The sequence below is a fragment of the Lepeophtheirus salmonis genome, chromosome 8 (genome assembly GCF_016086655.4).
Source record: "Lepeophtheirus salmonis chromosome 8, UVic_Lsal_1.4, whole genome shotgun sequence".
NCBI lineage: Eukaryota > Metazoa > Arthropoda > Copepoda > Siphonostomatoida > Caligidae > Lepeophtheirus > Lepeophtheirus salmonis.
Genome location: NC_052138.2, coordinates 27,063,192 through 27,078,486, shown reverse-complemented (window position 1 = coordinate 27,078,486; position 15,295 = coordinate 27,063,192). Strand labels below are relative to the sequence as shown.

Below are 15,295 nucleotides of genomic sequence, written 5' to 3'. Positions count from 1 at the left end.
AGTCATTTAAAATTTATCGATAAAGTTTTTCTACTGATGATAGATTAATATTAATTATCAGTGGCGTCCGCAGGGGGAGGGCTAGAGGGGCAGTAACCCCCCCTTAAATTAAGGAATTTTTGATTCATACTAGAAAATGTAATATTTGAAATTTAATTTTAGATATGCTTTCAAAAAAATTAATTTTATTTTTGCTTGATTTTTGCCATTTTTTGAGAATAACTATGGATTTTTGAAATTTTTTTCCTAACAATCTAATGTTTCAAAATTTTTTTCGAAAAAATTGTTATTTTTTTATTTTTCTTTTTCTGAAAAAAATTCCAAGAACCAAGACCCCGCCAAAATATAGTCCTGCAGACGTCTCTGAGTATTCGGTTTGAGTTACATATTAACAATTAAATGGTTATGTATTTTATGAAGATATGAAATAAAAGAATTGCAATATTCTTGATCTAGTAATTCATTGTAAAGCCCTTTTCTTATAACTGCTCTCAATCAATTATCACAAATTGCATAATGGTGGGGACTTTGTGAGTCATTTAGCAATCAAATCAACCATTCAAAATCTCAAAACCTACAACAAAAACAAAATTCAAAACTATTAAAATATAAATTGTATTAATTATCGTGAAACCGGACATGAAAAGATATTTATATTCATCAATAATTATAGGAGGGAGATAAAATTTAATTATAACATTATGGTTTAAGTCATATTGTTTAGACCAAGATACTTAAGGACACTTAAGTATCTTGGTTTAGGCTAGAGATGAACCTTTATGTAAAAAAAGAAAGAAAGAGCGTCAATACTTTGGAACAGGACTGTATAATAGACTACCCCGTTTTGGTTTAATATCCTGTATCCCTGTACAAAGACATTTTCCTATCGGAACAATCAAGAACTAACTTTGGTAATGTTTGTGGCGTCTCAGATCACATAAGGCCAATTAAATTTGAAAATAATCGGATTGCACAGTCCCAAATATGATATATCATAAATTATACTTGTTATATAATTTTTTAGTATCAGTAAAAAATATAGTACACCATGTTTGTTAATAATTTAAGATGTGCTTAATGATTTGCGGATTTCCCTGTTTTATCAAAGATAAAGATGAGTAATATAGAAAAGTTTAACCATAGTTCAAGTGATAGTTGTTGTACAAATAGAAGGAACATTATCTTTGATTATACAAGAAAACTGAATATTTGGCCCGTCAACACAAAAACAAGTTAGTAGGTTTTTTCTCAAATTGGAGTATTGTCTTCTTCGACAAATTATCGTCAATTTCTAACAATAAATTATTCTGATTAATCCTTTATAACACAAATTGCTCATAAAGTCTCCAAAACTGATTTGTCACAATAAAAGAATAAGAAATTAATAGATTGTATAAACAAAGGGTTATATCGGGGAGAATATATGTCTTTTAAATCAAATAAAGGCTCTAAACTATAGCTATAATACTTGGGTATTTTAATTCATCCGACAAATTTGAATACAACGCCTATAATTAACTCATTTATCTCTATGAAATATTGGATTGTTTGTATTTATGTAGAAAAACATAAATTGGGATTTAATCCTTTTCTTTACTTTGTTCTAGATATAACCAATATTAAATATTATCCTAAAAATGGTACTGTATACTATGTACATTTATATATCAACTCCAGAAATGACACTTCCCAAACCAAAAAAATAATAAATAAAAAATTGAAAAGTTAATAATGATTAATAAATATATTTAATGTCTTTTAATACTATTGATTACACTAAAAACTTTAAAATGAGTATATAATTATAATTAAACCATACGAAACAATTCAAATAGAAGACAAATGTAGTTAATTTGTAAAGAGCTTATATATATATCATCAGATGACTTAAAAATGGGGTAGACACACTTTAGAAGCAAACAATTCCGAGACCACAGTGATCCAAAGGGACATGACAAATGAAATATAAGAGATTCCGACTTGAAAGCTATTGGGCAATTGATAAGGAGCTCCACCAATCTCGTCCTTGGAGAAACCAATTGGAAAAATAACTGCAGCGATACAAAAGAGTATCACAGCTGAGAATCCGACCCATTTGGCATAGTGAAGTAGTGCAGGCTTCCATTGGGATACACTGATGAGAATAATTGTAGTAGTTATGGCCAAACAGCCAAAAAATATGGATAAAAGGGAAATTGTCCATTCTGGATGACTGAAATCCGTTGCATCACAGACTTGAGAGCGATTATATATCGTGAAGCAGGATTGTAGGAGTCCCAATCTCGTATCCCCTATAAATTTATATAAAAAAGGAAATTAAACATGAGAATGAATTATGATATAATATATTCGTTACCTCCAACATGAGTGACAATCCAATTTGGTGTGACGAGAGAAGCCACAGCAAAAAGATCCGCCGTGAAAAATAGTAAACAAGATATGACAGTCAACTTATCCATAATGCTTTGAGTTTATTATAATGACATAAGTAATTTTAATTAATTATTGGATCATAAATAAACTCATCTGCACTTTTGACTTTCGCTTTTATTATACATATATTATTTATTTATTGTTGTTAAACTATTGTTTACTTTTAACTCTGACGTTAGTTTATTTATATTTTTAAGGAGGAAAAAATAAACGGAACTTTTAAATTCCTCTCTGCAAAACCTATATAATCTAATTGACGATATTTATAAAAGAATGTATTGAAATGCATTAAATTACAACAATGGTCATTCTAATTACTGACTATTAAGTGATACTATTATTTTATTTTGATCTATTAAAATTACATTGTTATTAGTTATAATATAAATATAGGCATTTGAACTTTATGATGTGTCATAAAATACTTATATTTTAGTAATTTGTATTGAAATAGCCAAAAATTACCCCGTTGATAGATCAATCATCTATGGAATATTCAATTTTATTATTGCCCTTATTCCAAGTATTGTAAATCATTCATTTAATATTATTCAGGTCATTTTTTAGTTGCAACTTGTACAACTTGCTTATACAATTTGCAATTTAAAACATATATATTTGAAAATTACAAAATCTCTGCAGGATTATATATATACACTAGCTATGGATTACTTTTTTTTATAATGCGTGGAAATCAGTCTGTAGAAGAAGTAACGGAGTGGGTGTGTTCCATTCTGGAGTCGAAATTCTATTTTTTTCTTCTTAAAAATATAGTCATTCGCTATCATGTGTTGGAGTAGTGAAGTTATGATGGAGCGATATATGAGAATCAGTTAATTGCTTCAATTTGTAATTTGCAAAGAGCGATTTTTTCAATTTATTTTCCTTATTTTTTCATTTGAAAAATTATTTAAACCCAAATAAATCACTGGATAATAACGTTAGAGAGCTAAAATTAATTTATAACCTCAAGGGATATGCAAGGATTGTAAATTGGTACGGTTTGTTTAAACCAGGGATTGAAACTGGATTTAAAGATAAAAACAACATTTTTAGGGCTTTGCAAAATCCTCAATAACTAATTATTTAACCACTAATTTTCCATAGCAATGACAATTATCCTTTTTTGATACATTTAATTTTTTCCCTAAAACTTCTTTACTAAAAGTTATTTAAAGATGAACCAAAAGATAAAAGAATCAAAGTACCAAAATACCAAATTTCGATTTATTCGGTTTATGGACAATGGGGACGTCATTTATCTGATATGATTTTTAAAATTTGAACTTTAAATGTGCATTATTAATATAAAACAAAAATAAAACTTTTCTGATTTATATTACTTGTTTTTAGAGGGATATTGTATAGCAACAATGATTTAACAAGGAATTAATAATCGAATCTCAAAACAGTTATTTATACATAGAGATGTAAATCGGTTGTATTTTTTAGCTTGCCTATTTTTTTTTTAAAATCTGAATAATCAATTTTCTTTTCTTAAGCTTGTGTAATTGTTATTAAATACCTGAGTATTGAACTTCCATTCCTCAATAGATTTAATTGCATTCAAAAACTGATTGATCATTCGTGTGTCCTCATAAAAGACGGAGAGTAGCCTTGAGGATTTGTTTCAGCTTTATAATTGTAAGGCCTTGTTTGACTTAGATTAGAATTAGATAATTCTTACCAATGTCCTTATTTCGTTCCTTCTTTCTTCTCTCTGGACACCCTAGTCTAGTTTATGTAAAGTTTTAAGTCACTACTGTGGAATTCCATGTAGAGGCTCAAGATATTAAACTGAACATCATGCCCCAAACAAAAAACGCTGAGGATGCCTTGGAAACAATGTGTAAAACACAAAAAAATAAATAATATACATGAAAGCTTTTTAAGCCCTTATTTGATAAATACTTTAATAATTCAATATCTTCTACATTTTAATTCAATAATAGTACTTTTTGTGTATCATTGACAGTTTATTGATTGATATCATAATTTTATTTTAAATTGATAAAAGTGTTGCCGGACGCAATGGACCTACATTTATTTACTGTTGCCAGGGAATTTACAGAATGATATCTACATTAACGTTCATTTTATTTGAGCAAGATTATTTTCAAAGAGTTTCATCTTAGTGACATTCATTTGAAAAATGACTTTTCAGGAACATTTTAATATAATGTACATTACAAGATGAAGTGTCATTATTAGACGATAAGTGAACTCAGGCTTATTCTCGGCCAAAGAGCATCCATTTTTGGGAAAAAATATTTTCATAACTTATTTACATCCATATTAATTAAATGAAAAAGTTTTATTATTTATATATTTCTTGGCGTTAATGGGTTAATCTAGTGTTTTACAAACTGTTTGATCCCATAGGGGATTGTATATAGTGATTCTAGGAAGAACACGAAAAGCACATATTTCTTAATTAAAAAAGCTATAATTTTTGGAAATTCCCTTTTTTAGAATTAAGAAGGGGGAGAAGCCTACAGGGTTCACAGAAAGTCCTGTTAAATTAACTTTATATAATATAATGATATGTGAGGTTGTGAGATATTATATTTAAACTCTAGTTGTGTAGAAAACTAGATCAAAACAAATAGTTTTGAATAAAATAATAGTTTTGTTAACTACAATGGAAGCAAAGAGAGAGGCTATAATGAAGGAGTACCTGAAGGGCAAATCACAACCAGCAATCTTGAGGGAGCTGAAGAGACCTTTGCTCATCAAGAGAACCATTGAGAGGTACGAGAAGACTCACTCTATCTAGGACATACCTAGATCAGGCAGACTACTGTCAAAAAGGACACCCAGAGTCGTCAAGGCAAGGATTGCTAGAAATCCCACAAGGACCCTCACCAAGATGGCCAAGGATTTAAGCATGGGTGCAACAACAATCAAATACCTTATCTGAGATGATCTTGGGATGTATCCCCACAAATTGAAAAGGCAACAGCACCTGTTAAGTCAGGTCAAGGCTAAAAGACTTGAAAGAAGCAATATCATTCTTCAGAAGCTGAAGACTTTAAAGCGAGCTTATCTTTCAAAGAGCCACCAGTATGCTCCAATTTCATCGTGGACATATGTCTAAAGAATATAGAAACCGTGTGGAAATCTTTAAACCTTACAGTTACTTAAATTTACAATTTTAAAAGGAACGAAAATAATTTTCATTGGTCTTGCTGAGCTGTTTAAATCTTCAAGTACGGCAAGTGCTTACTGGAAGAAATTACCAATTCATGGAAATCAATTGTCAACTAAAGAACTAGATACTTAACGACATCTGTTTTGGGATTCCCCAAAAGTTGTTAACATTGTGCACATGACTAATGAGTTTTTGAAGAAATACTACAAATACAATGGATCTTATGGACTCTTATTCTCTCCTGGACGTCACAAACTATCAAGAAATTTCATCTAATTGTAAAAATTCGAAGAATTTTATGGAACTGGCTAGAATTCAAAGAAAGGAGAAAAATCCCTCATCATCATCGAAAAAAAAGTGTATATTGGACTACCTATATTGTATACATTTTCTGGCCCGAATCTCCACACCTCGTAGCCGACCTAGCCTGATATTTTCTAGACCGATCCACCTCTAATCTCAGCTATAGGTTCAAAAAAGATAAAGAAAGAAGGAAAATATAGAGGAAGGAATAGCATTTATAAGGAGTCATAAGTCACGGATCCGTGATCATGAGTATATTTCAATTTAAATATGTTCATCGACTTATGGCAACTATAATTACCTAAAATTTGCTGAATTCGAATTGTATTTTTAAGAATTGAATACCCCTACTTTTAAATATATGAAGTATAATCTAACAGTTGGTGTGAATTTTTGGTCTCTTTTTCTTGTTGAAGACAAGGTGCTATGTTTACAAAAGATTTTAAAGAATTATTTAATTTATTGACAAAAATAATATTGTTCTTTTCATATATGTACCTGTTTTTGTTTTTGAAAAATGAACATATTGTGTAAAAAACTTATCAAATTTCAGCTCCTTTTAAATAAATAAATACAAACAGCACCCATTTTGATGGCAGTAAACTTAAATCAGTCAACGTTTCATTGATAGTGAGACAAAAATTCTTAAAATTGATCGAAAAATTCCTTTAAATATACTCATAGAATAATTGAGTTAGTCCACCCTCAATGGAACAGAATGCACGTTGCAATGACTAACAAAAACACAATTATTCAAAAAATGAATTAAATAGTTGTTTGTCCTTATACTTGTATACCTGAGAGTTGTAAATTGGGTATTAACATGTATGAAAACCAAGGTTGTGCCCTTTGTGGTTTTGCAGTTCAAGCGGTTCTTGAACCGCTAGAACCGGAATCAACAAAATCAAACTGATACTGCTATATAATGCTTATATAAAATCCTAAATAAAGTATATATTATAAAAAATAAATTAGCTTTAACCAATAAGTCAATTTTCTGACTTTTCTTTTGTGCAATTGCAGTGTTTTTCAATAATTTGTTTATGTCGCCAGGCCGATACAATTGTATCTGAGTTTCAAATAGTTAAGGGCTTCTTATGGATTTGGAAAAGTGGTTTTAGGCTCTAGACAGTGTAACTACAAGAGGGAAGGGGTGGGAGTAGATTATGGATTTTTAGTTCCGATACTAAGCTTGTCGGACCCTATAATATGATAACTATAATATTTTTTGAGCCAGGGTTTCCCAAACTTCACTATCTCCAGCTCCCCCTACACTTATATATTTTAAACTGAGGCCCCCTTTATACGAGTTTTCGGGGCCACTGCTGGAAGTTGGAGCACTACGTGATCTGTGTATAAGGTAGGCACGCCCCTGTTTGTATGGAATATCATTTCCTGGGCGCCAATTTTCTAGCGATGCCCCTTGTTTTAAATACCTGTTTCTAAACTAAGTCTGCAGAAAAAAGAATCGAGACTGAAGACCGGTGCCGAGACTGATTAAGCTGAACCAAGACAGAAACCTTTGAAATGAGAGAACCAAGACTGGGACCGATAGAGCCGCTGAACCTTAACCGAGCACAACCTTGATGAAAACTAATATAACAAGAGGCGTATAAAACATGTCAAGAAAGTGACTGTGTCTTTTTCTTGTTGGCCATCTGAACAAGTTTTTTTATTTTCCAAAGCTGCTATCATTATTATTGAATAGTTTTATTAAACTAATACCGAGTGCGTGTATTGAAGTAAAAAAGAGAGTAAAGTTTGCTCGTGAGTTATTAGTGTACCGGGCGGTCCATTGAAATCTGAACACTTACTAATTCAATAAATAATTAAGGGGGAGAGATGGAAATCAATTTATATCTCGATATATTAAAGCATAAGCAATTAGTTAAAAAAAAAAAAACCTGGGCTCTCTAGCTTACGTACAAGTCGAGGAAAAATGGCACATAAACGTGATCGACGAATCTCCATTCGCGCACTCAAAGTAGTTTGGCGTCTCCAGGACCATCGTCTACGCCTTCAGAAAAGTCCAAAACGTTGGAGAGGAAGAAGGGCTCTTTCAAAAAGGCTAAACCGTATCCAGAGGAGTTAAAGAAAACCGCCAAGATCAATCTCCTGAAGTCTATGATGGTCCTTACAACAGATCTTAGGGTTTTACATCACACTGCCCAGAGAGCTATAAAAAAAGTGGGTGGAAGAAGCTTTGTGAGGGTGGAGAGGCCACTTTCGACACCAGCAATGAAAGAAACCCATCTCCTCCGTTATAACACTCTTTTGAGTTCTTTTGAACTCTTTTTTTTTGACACTTCTGCCCCTTACAGCCCTTATACTAACCCGTTTACTACACCTTTTGTGTGTATGTCGAGAAGAAGGCTTGCAGTGTCCGTCATCCAAACACCAAGGTCCTCAAAGCTACTGTCATCCAGCACTAGGACACCATGACATTGGACTACATCTGCAGCAGTGCCAGGCCTTCCATCAGTTTCTAGAAGCCATCATTGCCGCTAAGGGTGGCTACATTAATGATTAAGAGAGATCAGACACACATCTATTTTCAGCATTAATTTTCTTAAAATATATTGTTAGTGAATAAATTATATTTTTTCTAAGTGTAAAATTCAAAGTGTTCAGATTTTAATGGACAACTGAGTATATGCAATTTTTTTTCCAGAAGAATGTCACCTTAGACGAGGTTTAACATCGAGCTCATTTAATTACAGTAATTTTTTTTCTTAATCTGTTTTTTTTTTAAATTCTGGAGGAGATAACATCTACGTATTGAGTAAGTACGTGTGAGTGTACTCATTAAAAATGGAGAGTAAAACTCCGGATTTGTTGTGGAGTTATCTTCTATTTGAATTAATGCAAAATTTGTATGTCAAAATGGACTCAAAATAATATTGCAATTAGTAACAATTTGAATTAGTTGGAAAAAATATAATCCTTGAATTCCAGGCCTTAATTGGGGCTTTAAAGGGATAAAAACATACACCTACAGAACACAACATATGTATGTATACTCGTATGTTATTTTGTTGTTTTTGCTTTGAATGTTTAATTGAGAACAACGAACCCTGTATCTAATTAGTTTTCATTTTACTTTATTTTTTTCATAGTGGTTAAGTAATTGTTTACTTTTCCCAAAGATATTCTACAGACAGGGACACTCTTTTATACGATCATTTTGCCCTTTTTGTAGTCATAAATTTTTGGTTGATATTTTTTTTCACCCGGCACAAAAACCTTTTCTACTGAGAACAATCAAAAAAACTGATTTAGGAAAAGTTACAAGTCTCTCATGGTATTTTTTTCGTGGTACAAACTATTTTAGTTTTGGGTCAAAATTGGCCTTTTTTATTCCTTTTGTACAGTGTCTAGGGGCGTTTGTAGGACTATATATAAATATAAGTTTTTTATATTTTGTTTGTAATTTCAAAAATTAAATAATTGCTCCACAGTATATTTTTTTTTTTCGAATGACATTTTGTTAGAAAATAAATACTCCAAATTTTTTCTTTCAAAAGATAATACCCCAAAAATTCCTTATTTTTTTTTTTGGGGGATGCACCTCCTCCAGCCCCTGGTTACAATATTTATGGCCCATAATCTGAATACTAAAAGAATATAAAAAATACAATTTTTGAGCCATAACATCATATTTGATATTGTACAAGCAGTCTCCCAAGGACCAATTTTTATCTGCAAATACAATTTTTGTTTTGTGTCAGTCCTTATTAATTCGGTTCAGTCATGTCCAGCCTGAGGACCGGTCCTACTCTCGGCAACTTCTTAGATAATGATTCCACGGTTTCTAAAGACAATTTTCTTCACTGCTTCAACGTTTTTATTTGTTGTTGACGTCCTTAGTCGTGAAGAGCAAGGCTCGTCATTGGTATCTTCCTGGCCATGTTGGAAGAGTTTGTTCAATTTAAATTTTTTTATGATCAGAACAGTTTCCCCTTATGCCACTGTCAACATTTCAATTGTTTTAGGGGGAAAAAACTCGCGGAACACATAAAATACTTCTTAACGTTATCACGCTCACTAACAAACTAGACATATAATTTAAATGAAACAATATGTTCGTGGCTAAGTGTACAAACCTACAAACTAGAAAAGTCATCTTACTTTTTGAACACACCTCGTATATGGACTTCGAAGACCTAGGTCAGATGGAGTAAATGTAATACTATAAAGTTTACTTATACCTAATCAGTGCAACTCCATCTCACCAATTAAAGGAACATTAAAAAAGTACAATTTTTGAATCAAAGCATCTTATTTAGGAGCGTAAAAAGGCCTAAATTCAAATTTCGACCCAATTTGCCACTTTTCTACAATTGTCCTCAGCAAAAAAGGTCTTTGTGTAGAGGGAGAAAAATATTCTTCCGAACAAAGAACAGTTTAATGTTTATAAAACTAAACAAGCGCGAAAACGCTATATTAAAGATAGCCAATGAGAAATACAAAATATTTTATTAATATTTAGTTTATTTATGTTAAAATTCGGAACTAAAGCAATCTACTATAAATATATACAGGGTAAATTTCGATTGTCAAACCTCCTTGTGTACAACAATTTTTTTGTTCTTTTCTGTCCATTTGATATATATACCTATAATGAAACCTGCAACACCTTTTGACACTCTTGAAAAGGAAATATATGTTATAATTGACCATGTGAAAGTACTGATTTTGGTCAATATAAAGCAATTTTTTCAAATGTTTGATCTTGTCATTTATTTATTGTCGTTGTTAACTTGCCATGTTCCTTCCTTCTTCAACCATACTAATAATACTAACTCACTAATCCTCTTCTTCCTTCATTGACCTAATTCCCTTTTTTAATTGTATTTAATTTCCGTTAGTAGAATACTTGGTATTTATTTTTTGAAATTTTTTATAGTACATTTTCGAATCGACAACCCATACCTAAAAAAAAACAAAAAACTTTGAGACATGGGGAATCGATCTTCTTTATGAAAAAAAACCCCACTTATTAGCGAAAAAACAATCTAGCCCTGCAAAGCTTAGGAATCTAGTCTGATCAAAATAAAACAAAGCCCTGTTTAAATAACTCAAAATTCTGAACAGCCTTTATTTTACGTTTACAATCTGTATCCGTCTCCATTTTTGAAGTTTTGATCATTGTTTTTCCATGCAAGATGAATGGAAATCTGACACACACATAAATTATTTTAATACTATCTAGGAATGCAGGATATTCCCCAGCTGACAATGAAACTCATCAAAGAGTGAAGACCTCACATTCAACCAAAAAACATGTGCGAAATAATAATTAAAACAACATTTTAATTGTTATTTGAGCTAATTGATAAGTGGCACAAATAAACAAAACGATAAAAAAACCCAATAACAAATATTAATGAAAATAGGAGTAATTGGGATATTAGTAGAGTTGTATAAAATATGACTTAGAAAGTTGTAGTTGCAATTTGAACATGATTTTTATTTTTTAAACCTGTTAAAATTATTCTTGTATTTTTGATGAAGGAACATCTAAGTAGTATAAAGTAATAACTAGTGCTTGACCCAGGGCGGATAAAATTGGGTTGAGGGGGGGGGCATGCTTAATGATTTTTTTCCCGAAAAAATCCAAAATTAAAGTTTTTTCAATTTCAAAATTCAAATATTCATAATTATTTTTCGGTAAAAATTTGAAATATCCCCAGGTATTCAGGAAAGTTAAATTTTTCTGAAAATTTTTTCAGAAAAATCGTTTTTGGTATTCACAAAAAAAACTCAAAAATTAAAAAATTCCAAAAAAATTTCCAATATTACATTTTTTCTAAGAAAGTTTCAAAATTCATAGTAATTCATACAAAAAAATAATTTGGAAAAAAATTGTCTAATTAAATCTTTGAAAAAAAATCTAAATAATTACTTTTTTTCGAAAAAAATTTCAAAAATCTGTAGCTATCACAAAAAATTGAATTTTTTGGAAAACATTTCAAATATTAAACTATTTTCTCTTCTGCATAATTTTCCCCAATGACTTTTTTTAGGACAATAAAACTTAAAAAAAAATTTTTTTTAGTGAAGAGCAAAAATTCTTTAATTTGGGAGGGGGGGGGGCTACATCTCCAACAGTCCCCCCTTGTAAACACGCCAGCTGTACCTCCCTTATTGATTTGTTTTTATATACTTCCTCTCGCGTACCTTAAAACCGTCTAAAAGTATCCACTATTTACGGTATTAAGGGCAAGTAAATTTTTACAGGCTATTAAAAAAATTTACAAACTCATTTGGCCAGTGGTTAATTTGAACGAACGTCATACACTGTTAATAGGGCAGTTTTACACAGAGATGTATAAAATATCACCTAGAAAGAGGGAGCAGTTTCTTTTAATTGGCAATCTGAAGAGGTTTATTTTATTTTATCAAAGCTGTTATCATCATTATTTAATTCTTGAGAAGGGAACATTTAAATATAAAATAAGTGCATTTTCTTATGAAAAACAGAGAGTCACATGGCGGGTTTGTAAGGGAGTATTTATTATTTTTGAGACTGGGAGTAGAATTAAAGACTATTTCGAGCCTATACATCCTTACTGTATACTGTATGTTTTTACATAATTATATACATATAGGTATATGGAATATTTTTTTTCTCAAATGATTTTGTATTTAATAACTCTATTTTATGCAAGGACGGAGTAAATACTTCCATTGACCCCCTAAAATCAGCTTTGATGTACTTAAGAAGATCTTCCCGGGCTTACAAGTGTGTTTCGTCACTTTCTTTTTTAAAAATAGCTTTGCTCTGTACCATAGAAAAAACTGAATTTTTTGTATCTTTTGTGGATTTTAGATCCTGGAAATTTGAGGATAATAAATATTTCAATATTTACCAAAATCAATATATATATCTTTTGGTTTTATATGAAACCAGTAGTATTGTCAATAACTCAACCCAACCACCAGCGGATTCAACCATAGCCCTAAACCTGGCACAGGCCTCGATGAGGAACTCTTTGTCCATGTTGGTAAGTGCCTAGAGAATTGAAGCTCGAAAGGACAGTGTTATGGGCACGTTTATTTTACTATCTCTCTCCAAGACACCTCTCACTTAGAGGTTCAAAGGGTTTTCGTAAACTCAATAATCTACTTTGGTGGGCTCCCGGTACGGAGGCACACAGTAATGACCGTTCAGCCTTCGTATTCAGAGGATACCTAATGTGTTTTGGAGTTTTTTTAATACTGTGTTGTCAGCTAAATCTGATGAACACACTTTCATAATCATAGTTCTCAGGGCTGCTGAGATATTGAGATCTAAACTTGTTTTAATGTCCCCACTTTGTATATAAAAGTGCTGGAGATTACTTTTGTATTTAAACTCAATTAAGATGATTTTTTTAACCATTTCTAATGAGACAAACAATGGGAACATCAATGATACTATATGAAAAGTCCAGGCAAGAGAACACAAGGGGAAACATTCACTCAACGAATAATAAATATTTATATTCATGGTTTACTGCGTCTAGTTTTACCAGTATTTATTTAAGATAAGTTTCGAAGTTATTTTATCACGTATATTTTTATGCCTGAACTCTAAGGTTTTTGTTTGTTTAGTTTTATACTTGTTTATTTTATATGCTTATCTATAGGACGTGTTTACTTTTTTAGTATCCCGCAGCCTTTAATCCAAAAAGAAACCAAAAAAAAAAAAAAAAAAGGGCCAAAATCATTTGGTAATTAGTAAATTATTTCCAGTTATAGAGTTATGATTATTCAATAATTGTTGGCATTCTTCACAGATTAACAAAAGGTAATTATAATTAATCTATTAATTAAACACAAGTCAACAAACTTTTATTTCTTCGAAAATATTTTAATTTACCTTTATTGACAAAGTAAAAAGCTTTTGTCTCCTTTCAAACTTTGAACTAGATTTGCTACCTGAACATGACATGGTAAGAAAGACAAGTTTTGGATAGGTTATTTCCTTACCAAATCCCAAGTTTTTCCAATATTCGTAATTTGAAGAACAAACCAGCCTATTGTACACGGTCTTGACGTTGGCGATCTCCTTCAGCTTATGACCTCCTCGATCTCCTATGCAATTTTTATGCAAAGAGCATACATTCTCAATCGTTTCAGCAAACCGTGTGTAATTTTTGTTTACATCATGCCATACATTAACGTAGAAAGATTTGAAATAAATTCATGCAACTTCTGTAACAATTTCAAGTAAGTATCTTGACTCAAAACGGAGCTATTAGTATCTAAAGTTACACTTACGGAATTTCCACTGGCCCAGTCAACTTTCCTTTATCCAGATTTGACTTTATGAAAAAATTCATAGAGTGTATATATTTTTTGTGAAATTATATTATGATTTCAAATATAAAATCATTCAATTATGAAAAAAATGTAATTTTAACTTTTTTGTTTGAAAAGGCTTGACACTAACAAAGAGTTACCCTGAGTTGTTCGAGCCAAGGAAGTAGCGGGAAATCACATTAACAATTACAATTGTTATTTTTTCTTAATGTTTAGAGCCCTACAGTAAGCCTTATAGCCATGCCCCCGCCTACCCTCCCTGAAAATTATCACCCCGTCTTAGCCTAACTAGGTTCAAAACAGACTCCTATACAAAGTTTCAGCCTCCTAGACATACAAACTGTATCTACTATAAAATAATATGATAGTTTTATAATTGTATGTATGCCACCTGAAAAAAAGAAATAGGGTATATATTTAAAAACCGGAGACAGATACAAACTTTAAACATAAAATAAAAGTTGGTCAAAATTATAAGTGACGTACCTAAGGCTATGTTTTATTCGAATCACACTAGATACCTGGGTTCTGGAGGTCAAGTTTTCGCCAATAAAACTGCAATATATATCAATATAAATTAATAATCGAGATAATACCTTACTTTTATATTTTTCAGTACTTTTAAAATTAATATTTGTAGCTATATTCATAATAGCAAATTCAAAATTGGCGTGCCTCTCATTTTGAACGTAGTATATAGACATTTTTTACGCTTATACAAAAAGATCGATTCTCCGTATCTCAAAGATTTTTAGGGTATAAGTCGGCGATTCGAAAATGCACCAAGAAATGAAAAATCCAAAAAAACAACAACAAATTATTCAAAAAGTGGAAAAAGGGTGTATTGAATACGAATTAAAAAAAAAAGGAATTAGGAAAAGGATTAGCAAGTTAGTCTTAGTATGTATCTTCATTATGGTTTAAAATATTTATAATTATTATGTTGTCTATCGACAAGTTTGACTAAATTCTAGAGTTATTTAAAGTATTAATAAAATATATATTGCCGTTACGTCCTATTTTTATATAAGATTATATCATATCTATCCAGATCTTACCCCCTCTCCCCCTAATGAATCAAATTAGTATTTATAAATCTTT

General features: G+C 31.1%; 1 protein-coding gene across 1 annotated transcript; it reads right to left on the bottom strand.

Annotated features, from left to right (window-relative positions):
* Nucleotides 1-1,729: 1,729 nt before the first annotated feature.
* Nucleotides 1,730-4,243, bottom strand: LOC121123321 (uncharacterized protein C16orf52 homolog A). The gene is made up of 2 exons (XM_040718440.2): nucleotides 2,357-4,243; nucleotides 1,730-2,291 (listed from the first exon to the last, which is right to left on the bottom strand). The coding sequence occupies exons 1-2, from the start codon at nucleotides 2,457-2,459 to the stop codon at nucleotides 1,888-1,890; spliced, it is 507 nt and encodes a 168-aa protein (XP_040574374.1). The 5' UTR covers nucleotides 2,460-4,243; the 3' UTR covers nucleotides 1,730-1,887.
* Nucleotides 4,244-15,295: the final 11,052 nt, after the last annotated feature.